Source organism: Hipposideros armiger, unplaced genomic scaffold (genome assembly GCF_001890085.2).
Source record: "Hipposideros armiger isolate ML-2016 unplaced genomic scaffold, ASM189008v1 scaffold_541, whole genome shotgun sequence".
Lineage (NCBI taxonomy): Eukaryota > Metazoa > Chordata > Mammalia > Chiroptera > Hipposideridae > Hipposideros > Hipposideros armiger.
Window position 1 is genome coordinate 994552 of NW_017731891.1, and position 15019 is coordinate 1009570.

The window sequence follows — 15019 nt, forward strand, 5'->3', positions numbered from 1 at the left end:
ATGGATTCTTTAATCATTCAAAATATTCCATTTTAACTCTAGGAGGAAGTCATATGGGTATGATGGTCTTAAACGCTAACATAGAACCAAGGAACAAATGGCCTATAGGAAGATGGTGGGCCACTCCTGGGCACTACTTAAGGCAGTGACCTTTCCCATCAATCACACAGGCCCTGATTCAGATTCCTCTCCATACACACATACCTGTCTCCTTCATGAGTACCACTCCCAAGAGGTATCCAAAGGAAGCTCAGAGTATAGAAGAAAAATGTGTTTATGAAAAGAGAAAACGGAAATTGTGACCATTATTCTTTACCTTTTTTGCTTCTCTCTCTTAATAACCAATGAAACTAAATAGCCATTGCTAGGAAGAGCTTCTATCTTTCTTAGCAAAGTGGGATAGCTATTTTAAAACAGAATACCAAATGGTAAAAGGAGGAAGAGTGAAACTATAAATATGTCACACTTAAAATGGCTAAGGACCATCTACAGGGGTGTCCTATATGAGGCTGTCCAAAAATATGACACTATCTTTTCTGAAGCAAACTTCATTCAGAAAGATTCAATTTAAGTTCAATTGCAAACATGCTCTGGACTAAATCTATCAGGAACATTGATCTACTATTTTATGGTTTGAATTTCTCTACTAGAAATCACGATTCATCTAAACACAGTCTGCTACTTATAGCATTATAAATGTAATGCCCCCATATAAATTAAAAGGCAAATTAGAAGTGTTTTTACCTGATCTTCACTAAATAACACTCCCCGTTGTCTATTGATTCTTTTCATGAGATCCCCTCCATCACAATACTCCATCACAATGAACAGCCTGTTGTTCTCTGTAAGAAAAGGCATCATTTGGTTCTGGAAGGGTTTCAGACATTTAATAAACATTTGCATTTCAAGTTCTAGAAAATGGAGACTATAACAGCAAAATTTAGTGTGTGTGTGTATATATATATATATATATATATATATATATATATATATATATATTATACACATACATATACACACACAACTCTGGCTATAGGATCAAGATGGGCTGTGCTCTAATCTCGCTTCACCACTTACATTTCTTAGCTCTGTGACTCTAAGCAAGTTATTTTAATTTATCTGTGCCTCATTACCTCATCTGTAAAATGGAGATAATAATATAGAAACTCCTCTTAGAATTGTTGTAATGAGTAAATGAGTTAATCCATGTCGTGCTTAGAATAATGCCTGCACATAATGACAGTTCAATAAATGTTAGCTATTATTATTAATATATTCCTGCAAGAGATTAGAAATCTGCTATAAAATAGCAGCTATCTTTCCCAACACCCCAAGAAGAATAAATAGACTCTTCTTGAATTTGAGAATAAATTTTTATTTATATAGCACTTATTTGACCACATTATTGAGTACAATAGACACTCTTTTAACTGACCTCTGCCTGACCTACTCACTAGATCAATGGGCATACTCCACTAGGGCTGCCCACTCAAGGTTACCACTGGTGGCTATTTGACTCTAGTAGGCCCAGTTGCCTCTGCTCCCACTGATTTTTACCAAGACCATTGTGTGTGTTCCCAAATCTGTTTATGCCAATTATACTTGTTATTGTAATTATTACATAACTGATGAAATATGAATGGGAAAAGAAAGATGTGATTATTTCCACAAAAACTACATTGAAGGCTTTGGATGACTCTAAAAGTGAATAGCTAAAAAAAGTCATTGCCTTAAATGTTGGATGGAGCAAGTGGAAAATAACTGGGAACACTTTTAAAGGATTGTGCACACACAGTATCTGTAAATTTTTACTCAACTCTAAAAATATCAGAAATCATAAATGAAGGGACTAGCCTATGCAAATAAGAATATTCAGTACTCTAATCAGTGGACTCATAATGTGCTCTTGCCTCATGTCTTTGCAGTGGCTGTTCCTCTTGCCTAGAAAACTCTTTTCCAGACAGTAGCATGACTCTTCAAGTCTTTGCTCAAATGTCACCTTCACAATAAGGCCCATCCTGACCACCCTATTTAAAATTGTTCCCTCCATTCCTGCCTCACCTTATTTTATTTTCCCACAGCACTTATCCCCTTCTAACAGATTGTCTAAATTGTATTTATCATGTTTACATTTATTGTCTGTCTTTCTCCCTGCCCTCCCCCCTAAAATGTAAACTCCACAGTTGTAGTAGGCCCTAGTGCACACACATTGTATAACTTCTTCCCCTTGAGTGAGGGCAGAACCTGGAAAGATGATGGAATATCACTCCCAGAATGATGTTATGTTAGCAAAGGGGGTTTTGCTGATATAATGAAAGTTACTAATCAGCTGATTTTGAGTTAATAGAAACAGAGATTATTGAGGTGGGCCTGATTTAATCACAGGAGCCATTTAAAATTGGGCTTAGAGGGGCTGAGTGGCTCAGTTGGTTAAGAGCTCACTCAAGAGTGTGAGTTCTGAGCAACAGCATCACCAGTTCAATTCCCAGCCCGAGCTGAGCTGCCACTGAGCTGCCAACAGGTGGCAGGACAGCTCAGCTAAAAAATAAAATAATATAAAATAAAATTGGGCTTAGAGGTCAGAGACAGAGGAAGTTAAGAGATTCTATGCAGGCGAGGGCTTCTTAAAAGGCCACATGGTAGGGGAGGGAAGTTGGCCTCTAGAAGCAGAGAACCACCCCCCACTTAACAGCCAGCAAGAAGGAGGACACCTCAGGTCTACAACTGCAAGTAAATGAATTCTGCCAACAACTTGAACAAGCGTGGAAGAGAACTATGAGCACCAGCTGACATCTTGATTTCTACTATGTGAGTCCCTGAGCAGAGAATCCAGCTAAGCCAAGACCAGACTTCAGACATAGAGAAATTGGGAGATAAGTGGGTGTTGGTTTAAGCCACTAACAATGCAGTCGTTGTTACACAGTGACAGAAAACAACACTGCAGTGATTTTTGCCTACTTTGTTCACTGAGGTATGTATATCCCCGAGACCTAGAACATGCCTGGCATATAATAGGTACTTGATAAACATTTACCGAAGAAATGTAAGTGGAATTAATTTAGCCTCAGGAGAATCTCACCACATTCTCCTTATTTCCGTATGTTGCTTCAAACCTGTACAACTTCATAGTCCCTACAGAGAAACATTTAATGAACTAGAGCCGGGTCCTTCTGTTCAGAAATACGAGAGCTGTCTGAGGGGAAGCAAAGGCTTGATCTCCAATCCCCAGTAGTCAGGGGCTGCAAGGACCTCTGAGGCTTTCAGAGAAGCTTGGTGTTTTAAGTGCCAACAATCTTCCAGGCAAATGAAAAGGCAACACAATAGCTCTAGGTTTTCTAAGCACAGGGGTGCTCTACTTAAAAAAAGATAAAAGCTGTCATTGGAAAATTTAAGTTTACAATATAAACAAACTCAGTGGAGGTCATTTATACTGTAAAAATGACCTCTAATTTTATAATAGTACCCAGGGTAAGCTGCCCTCAAATATCCATTTTTTTATGGTATAAAATCATATTCCAGTCTTTAAAATGGTCCACTCCATGCATTCATTCAGTGAATACTGTATTGAGCACCTACTATGTGCTAGATGCTGTGGATCAAGTGGTGTGGAAAAGAATCCATTAAATTTACTATTTAAAAGGGAGACAAATATTAAAGCAATTCATAACTGTCTATATAAACAGACATTTGCACACAAGTAGAAAGTGCTGGGCAAGTTCAGTAAAGGGGGCTATAATTTGAACTGTGATGTCAGAGAAGGCCTGAGGATGAGTAGAAGGCAGCCAGACAGGGAGTCACAGTAATAGCCCAAAGAATGAGGAAAAGAAAGATCTGTTGTTATTAGGAATCAACGATCAAGAATGTAGACACTGTACTTGTGTAACTCCAAATATTCGCATAAACATAAAATAAATTCAGTCATTTTGATTAATTTAAAGAATGCTAAAGTTAAAAAATAGAGATCAGAAAGCAAGTTTACAAGGGAAAAAATGTGTAGGCTTTTTTTTAAAAATACTTGTGATTGGTGCTAGAAGCCATTCAAAGCAGCTATTTTATGAAAAATAAATTTTAGGGGGAAAAAAGACAAAATAAGCACCTTGAGAAGATGTTATTTCTGAGTTAACAATTAAATGATAAGGTGGGAGACAAACACTTAGTTGGAATTCTCAAGTATCTTGCCTCTGAAGTTGGGGTAAAAATGCATAATTCTTTCACTGTAGAACTAATATTATATTCTCTTTGGCAAAGTAACTCCAAATTGGGAAATAAGCAAATCATTTTAATGTCCTTCACTAAGCTTCCTTTCAATGGACATTATTTCTCTTTTGACAACCAAAAATGGGTTGGGATGTCAGGGTATTTTAAGGGTTTTACATATTTTGTGAAATAAAGTTCTTAAAAATTTTACTTTTTTTATAATAAAAAAGAATGTAGACACTTTGTTTAGTGGCTGTCCCTTAAAACTCTTTTGATACATGTGTACTGCTCAGCTCCCAGGAAGACCTCAGAAGAGTCCCTGAGAGTCTTTTAAATACCCAGCAGCTAAAGAGGGCTGCACACAGAGACTATTTTGAATGAAGTGGTTTTCATTTGTAAGATACAGTGCCCTGCACAGTGTGAAAGCTCAAATAACAGTGTTCATGTTCATTTATTTACTGATTTTTAGCCCCCTGCTGGTGCTTGAAGATAGCTAGGTAACACTCTTCCTCCATGAACTACTTACCACCTACGAATGAGCACCACAGTGCAGAGCGCTGGGATGGGAAATGCCCCTGGTGAACCGTGGGCACGTGCAGCCCTGTCACAGCCTATAAGCACCTGACAGACTGGGTATGTGTATATTGTCTCTCTTCCCACTAGAATGTAATCTCCATCAGGACAGGAATTTTTGCCTGTTTTGTTCATTGCTCTATTCCTGTCACCTAGAACAATGCCTGGCATGTATTAAGCATTCGAGAAACATTTGTTAAGTGAATGGATGGTTTCTGACCCATGCACTTTTCATGTTTATTTTTGTTTTGTTTTGTTCTTACTTTTAGAGTAGAGTGATGGATGGAGACAGATTTTGAATTCAAGTGTGCAAATGGAAGGGTTGCTTCCTTTAAGTTTTCCCCTCTATGCCATTTGCATGGCCATGGTGCCTGGCTGTTAGCTGCCTCTCTGTAAGAGGACTGGACAGCCCCACCCCCCTTGCCACAGGACCTCCAGGAGTTCATGTGGGCAGAGTATACCCTCCCCTCACCACTCCATTATCAAGGTTAGCTGTGAGGCTGCTTTGCAAAAGGAATGTGAGCCCTTAAGGAAAACGAGAAGCATGCCACATCCTAGCAGGGCTCTGAGAGTGATGGTGTGGCGGGCTCTCTGTCGTGCCCTTTTCTCTTGCTCAGGAGAACAGCATGCTCCGTATCTGGGCTGCCCCTTCCACCTGCACCCCAGATTTAAGACTCCAGCCCACCCACAACTAACATGGAATGAGTGAGAAATAGGTGTGTATTACTGTAGGTCTCTGAAATTTGGGTGTTGTTACTGCAAATTTGAACTATTTGAAGGAGTAAGAATTAAAGAGAGGAGAGAACACTGAAGAAAATGTGGGAAAGCTGTCTACAAAAACTCACTAAAGAAGAAATAAAGATGATGTCCTAAATTACAATTTAAGTAAATGGGAAAACGAGTCCATTCACAAAAACTATACACAGTTCTCAGGAACATATCATTTATAGAAGTCTACATGCTTATACTTTATTAAAATAATTTAAGAATGCTAGAAAGTCAAACCTTGAAATGAACTGAAGAAGGTTACAATGTTAGGGTGTTTCATCTTTGCCAGAAGAATGACTTCTTTCTTTGAAGCTTCTTTTTCTTGGATGGGCATCTAAATTATATTAAGAGATAGAATAGTCTGTAAAGATAACTTACTTTCAAGAGCATGCTTTTGGCTCACTTCCATCTAAAGCAGCGGTTCTCAACCTTCCTAATGCCACAACCCCTTAATACAGTTCCTCATGTTGTGGTGACCCCCAACCATAAAATTATTTTCGTTGCTACTCTATAACTGTAATTTTGCTACTGTTATGAATCATAATGTAAATATCTTTTTGTTTTCCGATGGTCTTAGGCGACCCCTGTGAAAGGGTCATTCGACCCCCAAAGGGGTCACAACCCACAGGCTGAGAACCGCTGATCTAAAGTTTTCCAGGATTTCATCGGCTTTTTTTTTTTTTAACTTTAATGGGGAACCGTGTGTTTTCCCAGGACTCATCAGCTTCAAGTTGAGTGGTTGTTTCAATTTAGTTGTGGAGGGCGCAGCTCCACGGCCCATGTTGGAATCGAACTGGCAACCTTGGTGTTATGAGCCCGTGCTCTAACTACCTGAGCTAACTGGCTGCCCCTTCACTGGCTTTTAATGGCACTTCTGAAACCAATCTCTCAACATCAGGAAATATTTCTAGAATTAGCAAAGTGTCTTATGTTAATATTTAATCAATGGTTTGTCAATGACAATCATAAACAAAAAATAAATATTTCTGATGAAGTTTTGCTGTATTAAAAGTTCAGTTGGCTCCAGACAAAAAAAAAAAGCTGAAGGAGTTCATCACCACCAAAACAGTATTACAAGAAATGTTAAAGGGGGGGGGGGAGGGAAGTAGAAGAAATGTTAAAGGGACTTCTTTAAGAAGAAAAAATAAAAAATTTGAATAAGAAAATATAAAGAAAAAAATTCTCACTGACAAAGGCAAACATAATAAAAGCAGTGGATCAACCAATACTAAAGCTAATACAAAGGTTAAAAGACAAAAGTAGGAAATCATGTGTAATTACAACAGGAAACTAAAGGATACACACAAACATACAAATGCACAAAGGAAGTAAAACATAATAACAAAAACATAAACATGGAGGGACTGAGTAAAAACGGTAGTGATTCTAGAATGTGTTCAAACTTCAGGGACTATCAACTTAAAACAGACTGCTATAAACATAGCTTCATATATAGAGTGTGCCAAAAAAATGTATATACGTTTTAAGAAAGGAAAAACCTGTATTAAAATTGTAATACTCAATATATACCAATAACAAAAGATGACTACAAGACATGTGTATACATTTTTTGGCACCTCTGGTATATGAAGCACATGGTAACCACAAACCAATAATCTACAAGAGATATACAAGAAATAAATAAAAAGGAATCCAAACACAATACTACAGAAAGTCATCAACATACAAGAGAAGAGAGCAAGAAAATAAGGAACAGAGAACTACAGAACCAATTAGAAAACAATTAAAAAATGGCAATAACTATGTATCTATCAATAATTACTTTACATGTAAATGGGTTAAATGCTCTAATCAAAAGACAAATGGGTGAAGAAGAAGCGGTACATCTATGCAATGGAATATTACTCAGCCATAAAAAAGAATGAAATCTCACCACTTGCAACAACATGGATGGGCCTAGAGGGTATTATGCTAAGTGATATAAGTCAGACAGAGAAAGACAAATACCATATGATCTCAATTATATGTGGAATCTAAAAAAGAAAATAAACAAACAAAACAGAAACAAACTCATAGATACAGAGAACAAACTGATAGTTGACAGATGAGAGGAGGGTTGGGGGGCTGGATGAAAAAGGTGAAAGGATAAAAAGTAGAAATTGGCAGCTACAAAATAGTCACAGGAATATAGAATACAGCTTAGGAAATATAGTCAATAATATTGTAGGGCCAGCTGAGTAGCTCGTTCATTAAGAGTTGGCTTCAGAGTGCAAGCTCTGAGCAGCAGGTCCACCGGTTTGGATCCCACATGGGCCGGAGACACTGTGCCCTCTACAGCTAAGATGGTGAACAACAGCTCGACTTGGAGCTGGGCTGCCGTGAGTCACCGGTGACGGCGTAGGCTGCAGTGGGGCTGCAGTGGACTGCCGTAAGCTACTGTGAGTGGCTGGCAGCCAGCGTGAGCCGCCAGCAGCTAGTTTGAGCTGCTGCGAGCCACTGTGAGCGGCCGTCCAATGGCCAGTGACCGATCTGCCTCAGCCAGGAAGAGCACAATGATCACAATACCAACATGGGCCAGTGAAGCGACGTCCTCCACAACTAGACTTAAGAACCAAAAGATAGCAACTTGTCTATTCTCTCCCCCAACTCCCCAATAAAATCTTTAAAAATAATAATAATAATAATAATATTGTAATAACTATATATGGTGTCAGGTGGGTAAGACCTAGCCAGGTGACCACTTTGTACGTTATATAAATGTCTAACCACTATGCTGTATACCTGAAACTAATATAATATTAAATGTCAACTGCAATTGAAAAATTAAAAAAAAATTTTTAAGTTCAGTTGGGCTGGTGATGCTGTGTTAATTATTTAGGCATCTAGAGAAAAGTTATTTTGTATTTATCATTTAGCAGCAAAGGAACTCTTTATAAAAACGCAATCGTCCAGGAGCAATCACTGTCAAGAAGAAAGAAATAATATTTAAACACAAAAATGTGTTACATATCACATAAATCAGACCGGTAAAGTTCTGTATTAAGATTAATGCATTTTTCATTTTCAAATAAAAATTGTCTCTTGTGACTTCATGTATACTTGCTGAACAATACTTTTCCAATGTGTTGGTGTCGATGGCAGTGGCCACACCTCATTTCTACTTTTTCCCCTCAGTCTCTCATTCTTGGCACTTTGCCAACTTCTCATTTCTACCCTGACTTCCAGACCAGTTGCCCCACCTTTCTGGCCTCCATGGGTACCTGTTCCTCTCCACTGCTCCTTCTGTAAGGTCTTTACCACTGACCCACACATAATGTGTGTTTCCAAATTTCTCATCCTCATTTAGAAATAAGACTTTGTAAAAAACTAACATTCTCGATCCCAGCTTTGTGACCTCCTAGCTACGTATCCAGTAAGTTCTTTAACCCTTCTAAGCTTCAATATCTTCCCCCCACCAATTTGAATGGTATAGACAGTACATATGAGTTTCAAAACAAAAAATGCTGAATTACTCCTACTCAACTGATAGATTTAGCTCCTTAAAAAAATTTTAACTACTATTTTTCATATGAATATTATAAACAAAATTAAAAGCAAACATACGTTAGGTTAAAAAATACTGGCAATATATTTGACAAAGATTTTGTATTTGTAATATATAAAGAATTCTGGCAATTAATAAGAATTAATTAAAAATGTATTTTGGCAAACTCCAATATAAATATGGCAAAATACATGAATAGGAAACACACACACACAAAATAAATGGCTGATATACAGAAATAAAAATGGCTGATAAACAAAAAAATTCAGTCTCACTCAGTCATTAAAGAATAAAAACTAAAACAAAATTTGATGTAACATTTCATCTGTGAAATTGGAAAAGACAAAAAGAATGTTAATAACCACTATGAGGCAGAAAGCAGCAAAATGGAATCATATATTCAGGTGTTAAGTCTATAAACTGTAAAATCGTTTTGGGAAGGCAATCTTAGAGTATTAATACGAAACTTTAAAATGCTCCTATTTTTGACTTATTATTTCTTCTGGAAATTTATCCAAAGAAAATAATCAGGAATGTGCCCAAGGATTCTCATACAAAAGTCGTGACTAAAGCGTCTTATCAGTTTTTTAATTACTCTAAAAATACATGCTTGTGATTTAAAAAAATATTTTAAGCCAGATAGACGTGAATAAGGTAAAATGGAAACTTTCCCTTTTCTTTCCCATCCACTCCATGCAGTCCTATTTTTTAGGGATAACTGCTGTTAATTGTTAGACCCTTTTTATTTAATGCATGTATAGGTAAATATATACATACATATATATTTATATGTTATTTATATTGTTTATTAAAAATGAATCATACTCTACATGTTATTTAATCATAGCAAAAAAAATCAAACAATTATCTGAAGTAGAAAAAGAGTTAGATAAATTATGGTATTTTTAACCTGATGTCACACTACGCAGTCATTAAAAATCAAGGGAGGAATGTGTTATAGTAAAAAGAGTAGAGAAAGAGTCAAGATGTGCTGGTTACTGTGCATCCTTGAGTAAATTACTCAACCTGTTTGAGCCACAGCTCTTTTACCTATACAATGAGAGCAATGAAAGCTGCCTTTTAGGATTGCTGGTAGGATAAAAGAAGGTATATGTAAAACACCTAGGATAGCACGACATATAATCGGCACTCAGTCAGTGGCAACATTATCATTATTATTATTGTGACATTTAATATTATCATATGAGAACATTTCATTATATGAAAACTTTTAATGACATGAGAAAATATTCACAATATATTACAAAGTGTAAAAAGCTGCTATAAAAGAGTATATCCACCATGAAACTAATCATTCTAGTAACTTATAAAGTACATTTATACATTAAAAATAGCTTGGAGAGAAATACACCATAATATTAATAGTGATTAAGAGAGAGGTTATAAATGATTTTTATTTTCTTCTAAATAGTCTTATTTTCCTCTTGGGTTCTTTTCAAAATTTCTACAATGAAAATTTTTATATTTATAATCTTAAGAAAACATATAACACTTTTTTGAGGCAAGAAATAAAAGGGTATGCTTGATAACAGTAGCATGATAATATTTTCTTTTAGCTTTTTGGTACCTGTAACAAAATAAGCAATTTAAGTTCTGGGGTCTACAGTTTGCTGAGTAGAGAGGCATTGGAGAGATGAAAAGAAATGTAAATTGGGTTGGCAGAGTGGCTCCTTGATTAAGAGTTGGCTTGGAAGCGCAAGCTCGGAGCACCAGGGCCCCAGTTGGGATCCCACGTGTCCCACATGGGCCAGTGACGCTGCGCCCTCTACAGCTAAGATGGTGAACAACAGCTCGACCTGAAGCTGAGTTGCCGTGATTTGCCGGGGACAGTGTAGGCTGCAGTGGGGCTGCAGTGGGCTGCCATAAGCTACAATGTGTGGTCGGCAGCCACCGTGAGCGGCCATCCAATGGCCGGCAACCAATCTGCCTCAGCCGGGAAGAGCACAATGATCACAATACCAACATGGGCCAGTGAAAGGACGTCCTCCACAACTAGACTAAAGAACAAAAAGATGGCAACTTGTCTGTTCCCCTCCCCCAATTCCCCAATAAAATCTTAAAAAAAAAAAAAAGTAAATTTCTCAAGATAAAAAGTAATGAAAAACTACATTAGAGTAGAAAGGAAGAAAGAATATATTTGGATACTGTGACACAAGTGTTGCTAGGCACACATGATAACATAAAGAAATATGGAAAAGAGAATACTGAGACCTAATACAACATTATACTTACTTAGTGCATGGAGACAACGTTGGTTCATGAGTAAAAAGATGAAAAAAAATAATCAGTGCTGTATTAGAAAAATAGTTTATTATCTATACTAAAGAATGGGAGAGATATGAAATACAGTAATACATATATTTTTACAGAAGATTTGTTAGATAAGACAAGGTCTGAAAGTCTGGGCAGTTCTTACTAAATACTATTTTTGCCAAATGTTAAAATGTAGCACAATATTTTGCAGATGCAGCTGTAACCTCATGAGCTTGACCAAAATGATACTTTAGCCAACTGCCAAGAAGAAATCAACATGTAATTAGGCAAACAGTGTATATAAGCAACAGCTAGGCCTCCCGTCTGGGAGACAGAGCTTTGGATGTGAAATCTGTTTTCCTTTACTTGCTGCCAGTAAATAAAACCACCTAACGACAACCACGCCTCATTAACACCCCAAGCAGCAAACCCCCTGGGTTTGGTAACAGATTCACCTCCCAAATAGTTTCTTCTCTACTTAGAATTAAAATGGTTTTATACTTCCTAAGTGTGCACCAGCTTAACAATAGAGCTAGAGGTCCTGAAAGTATCTATTCATTGAATCATTTATCCAGTAAGAATTTATCGAACACCTGCTGATGCAAAGTATTATTAGGTGGTGTGTGGAATATCAAGATGAATGAGACATGGATTCTGCCTGCATAGAACACATAATTTAAGAAGGGGGAGAAGGAACAAAACAAACAGCTAAAGTACTTCAAAGCAGAAAGCAAGCAGTACCATTAACAGCAGTACTAATATGCATAAAAAGCTATGAGTTTACAGAGAAAGTGAGATTAGTATTTAAAGTGGGAAGGCTCTGGAAAATATCCTGGAGCTCAGTCTTGAACAAGTGGGATCTTAATGGTTGAAGATGGGCAGGCAAAGACGTTCTTAGAAGTAACAGCCCCATGAGGGAGCACAGAAGCTAGAGTGAAAAGGATTTGTATATGAAAAAACAGAAGGGTACATGAAGGGAAGGATGGAAAAGGTATTTGGGAATAAAACAGAGAGGGTGTCAAAACTAATCTGAAGAGTAAAATAACATAAAAAGTACAAGGCAAAAATTACTAATAATCCCACATTCCACCTAGATAATAACAAGTATGTCTTTTTTTCTTTATATGTATATGAAATATATCTGTGGGCATACACATACATATATATATAGATATATAGATAATGTATATATTTTTATAAAGATTGCATCATTCTACACATACCACACACTCTGACAATTAACTTCACGAACTCATCCTAGAAAAAGTGCTACATGCCTCCTTACTGAATATCGCTACAGTCACCTTCAAAGTATTCCCCTTGGGAAGCTATGCACCGATGCCAGCTCATTGTCCACCCTTCAAAGCAATATTGGAACTTTTTCTGGAATGGCCATCAGAGCTGTCATCATATTACCCTTGATGTCCTGAATGTCATCAAAATGTCTTTCTTTCAATATTTCCTTTATCTTTGGGTAAAGAAAGAAGTCATTGGGGGCCAGATCAGGTGAGTAGGGAGGGTGTTCCAATACACACCTTGTTTACTGGCTAAAAACTCCCTCACAGATAGTGCTGTGTGAGCTGGTGTGTTGTCGTGATGCAAGAGCCATGAATTGTTGGTGAAAAGTTCAGGTTGTCTAACTTTTTCACGCAGCCTTTTCAGCAATTCCAAATAGTAAACTTGGTTAACTGTTTGTCCAGTTGGTACAAATTCACAATGAAAATAATCCCTCTGATACTAAAAAAGGTTAGCAACATAGTTGCAACAAGTTCAAGAACTTAATTGCTAGACCTCGTGTATATATACACATAGCTTTTTGTGGCCTGAATATTTTCATCTTTACAACATATTGTGGACCTTACTCCTTGTCAATAATGCAGACAGGGCATGGATCATTTCCAAGGCTTTGATACATCTTGATAAATTCCACTCAGGGTGGTACCAATTTACCTTCCCATCAGTATAGTAAGAGACTGCCTGCTTTCTCCCACTTTTATATTCTTTTTAATCCTCCCCAATTGTAGAAGCAAAAAGTGATATTTGTTTAATTAGTATACTAATGAGTTTGAAACTTTTATATGACTTCTTCAGTTATGGGTTTTGGTTTTCGGTTTGTTTTGTTTTTATAAAAAGCTAGCACCCTTTAGTCAATACTTGCAAATATTTTTGACATTTTGTCAGTGTTCTTTCATCATTTATTCATGGTGGGGTTTTTTGTTGTTCTCTCTCTCTCTCTCTCTCTCTCTCTCTCTCTCTCTCTCTGTCACACATAAGTTTTATATCTTTCTGTAGTCAAACTTAGCCATTGTTTCCTTTATGAATTCTGTCCCAGTGAAGGTTTGGAGGCATAACTGGAACATTATCAAAATTGTGCTGTATGAAAATAGGAGCCTTGAGAAAGCTACAGAAGTGATCCAAGTGACCCAGGGCATCAACAAAAGTAATGAAGCAAAATCAAGGAAGACAGTCAACAGTTTTTAGCAAAAAATTGGATGCAGAGAGAGAAAAAATTCATAGAGGACCTCAAGGTTTTGAGCCTGGATATCATAAGGACACTAACATCATTAACAGTGTGCAGCACACAGCAGGTGAAGTGGGTCTGCTTAGAAAGATGAGAAATTTCTGCTTTGTTTCGAGTACAACTGTGGTCCCTTCCAAAACGGTCCTCAATGATCCTTGCCCTGAATTCCTGATGCACAGAAACTGCAAGATAATATTCATAAATGTTTATTGTTTAAGCCACTAAGTTTGGGCAATATGTTACACAACAATATATTGGGTTGTCGGAAAAGTCATGATGTATTTTTTTCTATGTTTTTCATTGCAAAAATGCGTCATGACTTTTCTGACAACCCGATATTACTAACAGAGATTACTTGAAGATATCTAGCTGGCAGTTAGGGCACTGGAAGGTATCAGGGCTGGAGAGAGAATTTTAGGAGTGATTTTCTTAGTGGTAAAGATTGAAGTGAGGTGATTTCACAATGTACAGAAAGAGATGAGAGCTGGCAAAGGGCACGCAGAGGGTGAGGAGACAGAGAGGCTTGAGGAAGAGCAGTCAGATAAACAGAAGAGAGTGAACAGAATACTGTAATGGAAGGAAGCTCTGATAGGTCACTAGAATAAGGGGACATTAGTAGAAGCCCTGGATCCTTGAAAACGGATCTACAGTGATAAATAAAGCATTCTCCTAGAAGCTAATCATCTATACTTTGAGCTTTAATATAAGTTTGGATAGTCCCTTTTTTTTTGCAATTTTAAAAAATGTGATAAAATAAACATAACATAAAATTTATAACATTTTAACCCTCTTAAATGTACAATTCAGTGACACTAAGTACATTCACATTGTACAACTTGAGTAGTCCATTTTGCACACATTTTGCATAAAATTTTTTCTGCTACTCTCGTTTATAAATCCTCTAGAAGGAAACCAACAAAACTTGCCTGAAAATTGATTCTAGCACACCATGGACATTATTGTCTCAATATATTTTCAAACGAGCACATCACTAGAGTGGGTGACATGAACACCGACCAAGGGGAATATAGCAAAAATGATTCCTTTTTTTTTTTTAAGATTTTATTGGGGAATCAGGAGAGGGAAGCAGCGCTGGGGAATTGGGGAAGGGGAACAGACAAGTTGCTGTCCTTTTGTTCTTCAGTCTAGTTGTGGAGGACGTCGCTTCACTGGCCCATGTT

At 37.1% G+C, this 15019-nt stretch overlaps 1 protein-coding gene across 1 annotated transcript in view; it reads right to left on the bottom strand.

Moving 5' to 3' along the window:
* Window positions 1-15019, bottom strand: part of NEK5 (NIMA related kinase 5) — an 87703-nt gene that overhangs the window by 69530 nt on the left and 3154 nt on the right. The window contains exons 3-4 of the mRNA XM_019668894.1: window positions 5776-5872; window positions 745-842 (exon numbers count right to left, since the gene is read on the bottom strand). Of these exons, the coding sequence (XP_019524439.1) occupies window positions 745-842; window positions 5776-5872 (195 nt within the window). The remainder of the gene's footprint in view (window positions 1-744; window positions 843-5775; window positions 5873-15019) is intronic.